The sequence below is a fragment of the Rhagoletis pomonella genome, unplaced genomic scaffold, assembly GCF_013731165.1.
Source record: "Rhagoletis pomonella isolate Grant_MI unplaced genomic scaffold, Rhpom_1.0 Rhpom_scaffold_12830, whole genome shotgun sequence".
Taxonomy (NCBI): Eukaryota; Metazoa; Arthropoda; class Insecta; order Diptera; family Tephritidae; genus Rhagoletis; species Rhagoletis pomonella.
Window position 1 is genome coordinate 1 of NW_023471360.1, and position 4,504 is coordinate 4,504.

The following is a 4,504-nucleotide window of genomic DNA, read 5'->3' on the forward strand; positions in this document are numbered from 1 at the left end:
TTTTCTTCTAATAGCGGTCGCCCCTCGGCAGACACTAGCAAACCTCCGAGTGTATTTCATTTGTGCAAGCTGTTTCCTGCAGGGAACCTAAAGGCTTACCCATTCATACAGATGGTGAATGCGAATTTTTAAATATGCATTTACTATGTAAACATGTATGTATGTGCATATACTTTTTTATTATTTACTTTTTAATTGACTGTTCACCATAAAGCTTACTTATGTACGCTTGGACTTTGAGTGATTTTTATTTGCAATATGCTTTTCGCTTATGATCATTACATCCATATCGTACCGTTGCTGCAAGAGTATCATAACTCAAGAAAAACTGCTTAAAACCTACAGTTTACATACGCTCCCATTTTAAAAATCAAGACACATTTTCTTCTGTTGAGCTATTCTTAATCGATGCTGCTATTAACTTTTTACACAACATTCATTTCTGATTGCTTAACGCAAAAAAAAAACTTTTGAAAAAGACACTCTTAGAGCAAAACTACGATATGCATATAACTGTATGTACATTAAGGCGTATCACGAAAAAAGTTTATCGTGTGTCAGTTTCATTTGAATTCTTATGTCGAGAAACAAGTTTGGGTGTAAACATTTTTTTATGCACCCGCTAAAAACCGCTAAATCGCGTTTTTTTGCTATAATTTTCTTATTTGCTGTCCATTTTTTTTTTAATTTTTATGTCACCGAAAAGACTTCGCTCAAAGCTATAATTGAAGAAAGCCTAACCATTTTTAGCAAGGTCGTCATCGTTTTTTGAGAGCTTTAGATTTATAGTATAAAAATAACAAGTAATTTTTAAGCAAAAAACAAAAGCGACTTCAATTCTCATATAAAAATGTATTAGTACCGTTAAGTTCTTTATGACCAAATGATCGCAGCTAAACCAAATTAGTATGGGACCACCCTTGAGATAGAAAAAGAATTATCAAAATCGGTCGACGTAGTCCAACGCAACGAATCCGAACGTCACTGCTTCGAAAACGCAAGTACGCACACATCTGTTCGATTTTCTCGCAGTAAAAACTGTCAATTTATAGACAAACAAAAAATATTTTTCAACGGAAATAAAATTCTTAACTTTTCTACACCAAATATGTTTTGTTTCCTTGCGTTCACTTTTGTTTTTATATTGCAGAACCCTTCTATTGGCCTTTTTCGATTCGATTTGCTATTTCGGCACGACCAAAAGAAGAACTGTGAATATTCGAATAAATTGCTGCAGCAAAATCGTGTAAGTCATTTAAAACTATGATCGGCATTGTTGTAAATTTTGTCGGTACGGATTCGCACCGTCAGAATCGCATAGGTGTGAGGATACCTTTGTGCGGTAACATACATAAAGGAAAAAAAACAAAATATTCCGACGAATTGATAACCTCCTCCTTTTTTTGAAGTCGGTTAAAATTCTAGGGATATTGAGTAATTCCAAAAAGGTATAAATTAGAACGGTTTTGAAAGCCAAAACTGTTTAATGGCCAATTATAGTGCTGAGCGAGACCTTCTCAGCGACATAAAGATTTAAAAAATCGGATAAAAACTAAGAAAGTTATAGCAAAAAATGCGATCTAGCGGTTTTAGTCGGGTGCTTAAAAAAAATTTGTTTACACCCTAAATTTTCTCTCGTGTTTAAATAAACCTGAAACACGCTAAACTTTTTTTTCATTCATATGTCGTGATACGGCTTAATGTACATAACTGTGCCGTTCAAGTAAATAAGTTTAAGTGACTTTAGCACAGTGTTGGCCAGCGAAAGCTTTTATTTTGTGTCAGGCCTACACAAAGTGTACAGAAAGCTTTTAAAAGTTTTGGCACGCGTGCCTATGAAATGGCCAACATTGTTTTAGAAGGTTTGATTTGAATCAAAAAATTATCAGTTTCCCTGGAAAATATTCATATTTTTATTAAGGTTCTATTAAAGGGGAATCTTGAATAACACCTATGGCTATATAAAGGTTAAAACATTGTTTGGGAACCCGATGAATGTTAGTTTAAAGGGAAAAGGGATTATACCGATTTAGGCTACTTTAACTGAACGGCACAACGTTGTTTCTCTGATAAAAAAAGAAAAAAGTTCAAAACAATAAATTTATTTTCTTTGTACATACATATGTATGTATCATACATACATATGAAACTAACGACCGAGAATTTATTGACCTTGAACTTGATAAGCTTAACTGTTTGGAGATACCCAACGTGAATTTTTTGAGTCGTTTTGTTTCGAATACTCATTTGATTTAAACATATGTATGTATATGTATATAACTATATAGATATATGTATGTATGTATGTACAGTGTATAGATACTACTCATCATACAGCCGCCTCAGTAACTTGCAGGGTCTAAACTTGAATACTTATGTACATATATGTATGTAGATGCATTCTAGAGTAATACCACCAGCTAAGTACACCTATCTACTATGTATATCTACAAAATCTATATGAATTAGACGAACTGATAAGAGGCAAACAGATAGTTGACGCGTGACTTTGTTTAATTGTGGCCCCAAAGAAAATTTCTAGCCAATTTCACACAAAATTGTGCAATTACTAACAAAGCCATTGAACATGCATACACATGTATTTGATTAGAAATACATGTACATACATGCACACACAGGTGTTTAGTTTGCTATATATCTAGGTATTTGCATTCATTACACCAACAACTTTTCTTATCATCGTCATTATGAATGAAGTGCATACTTATGTGCTTAGCATACAATCGATGCCATAAAATAAAAAACTGTCGGATCATAGTGACTGATTCAGTTTGTTTTGTAAAATCAACGAAAAATGAAGTGTTGCTGCGTGGCGAATGCTAGCCAACTGATCGCTATCGCGACAATTGCATTTATGGCTATATCGACAGGTGTCCAGCCAGCGCACAGTGCAAATATACTGGGTGTTTTTTCTCAGTCCCAGCCCGTCTCATTTAATCGTACACATGTCGATTATGAAAACACTGGCTGAGCGGGGTCACAATGTCACTGTCGTCACCGGGCAAAAGCCAAAGGTGAATCATGAAAAGATACATAATATTATAATTAAGCCGGCGGAGGCGCTTAAACGAGAAATGAATGAAGAATTGGCCGGCTTGGGTGCGAAAAAACAAAGTATGCTGGAAATGTTGACGAGAGTGATAACTGCCGATACTGTAATGTTTACTATACAACTGGATGTACTCAAGAATGAACGATTGCAAGAGATCTACGAAACCAATTATGATTTGGTCATTATGGGCTACTTCATGAACAACTTTCAATGGATTGTTCCTGCCAAACTAAATTGCCCGATGATACTCAGTTGGACGGGACAGCCGATGGAGATGATTAATGAATTAGTGGGGGTACCGCACGAGGCATCTTATGTACCGAATGTATTTATGCCGTACAAAAAAGGAGAGGTTATGAACTTCAGCTCACGTCTGTTTAATCTTTTTGGCAGCACAGCATTTCGTTTATTCACATCGATATTGGATATTAGTTTGGCGGCGCGCTACAAGTAGGTGAAATCAAATTGCGGTGCGTTGAATTGGTAAAAACATTTCTTTTGTTTTTGAAACTTGCAGAGAACTGGCTGCAGGCGATATCAATATCCGTACATATTCCCAGATGAAAGAAAATGTTTCGTTAATCTTTTGCAATAGCCATTTTAGTGAGGGGCCTATACGGCCGCTGGTGCCAGGAATTGTTGAGATCGGTGGCATACGAATCAAAGACAAACCGGACCCATTGCCAAAGGTAAAAATAATAGTTGCGATCCCGTACGAGTCCGGACTAGTCAAAAATAGTCAGCATAAGTCGGTTCTCTGACACTGAGAGGACAAACAAGAGAGTAAATAAAGGCCTCTCTCTGTCAGAAGTTACCCTTTTTAGTCCGAAGATTTTTTGCTGGTAAATTCCGGTAAATGTGTCAAACGATCAGCTGTAGCGTGTTAGACAATCAAATTGTAAACAAAAGAAAGTGCACTCTGCTAATGCATGTTTAAAAGTATTTAATTACTGGTTTAAGTGCATTCTATAGAATTTGCAAGTATTTTTAGTTATTTACATGTGTGAGCTGAATGTCTTTACATACAAAATAAGCAAAAATTTACTACCAAAATTTGGAGGTTATGTTGAAGTGGCCAGATGCTACAATTTTTTACTAGAAAGCGATACAGTGGTTTTCAGTGATACTCTCTCGCTCTGCGTAAATTATTATGTTTTGATGGTTTTACTAGTTTTAGTCCGAGGAACACGGGATTGGACCTAATACTTTAAAATTTCACTTCATTGAAAAAAAAACTCCAATAAACCAATTGATTTTCAAAACCTGCTTATTTCTCAGAACCTTGCAGACTTTCTGAATGCCTCCAAACCAAATGGTGCCGTACTCTTTAGTTTGGGTTCCAATATGAAGGGTTCCAACGTACAACCGGCTACAGTGCAAATCGTCTACAAAGTACTTTCCTCGCTCAAACAAAATGTGATTTGGAAATGG

General features: G+C 35.8%; 1 protein-coding gene across 1 annotated transcript; it reads left to right on the forward strand.

Moving 5' to 3' along the window:
• Positions 1 to 2,809: 2,809 nt before the first annotated feature.
• Positions 2,810 to 4,504, forward strand: LOC118756906 (UDP-glucosyltransferase 2-like; the record flags this gene model as incomplete). The annotated part of the gene is given in 3 exon segments (XM_036491643.1): positions 2,810 to 3,523; positions 3,591 to 3,762; positions 4,352 to 4,504. Coding segments are annotated over 3 exon segments (882 nt in total), but the record flags the coding sequence as incomplete, so codon positions are not given.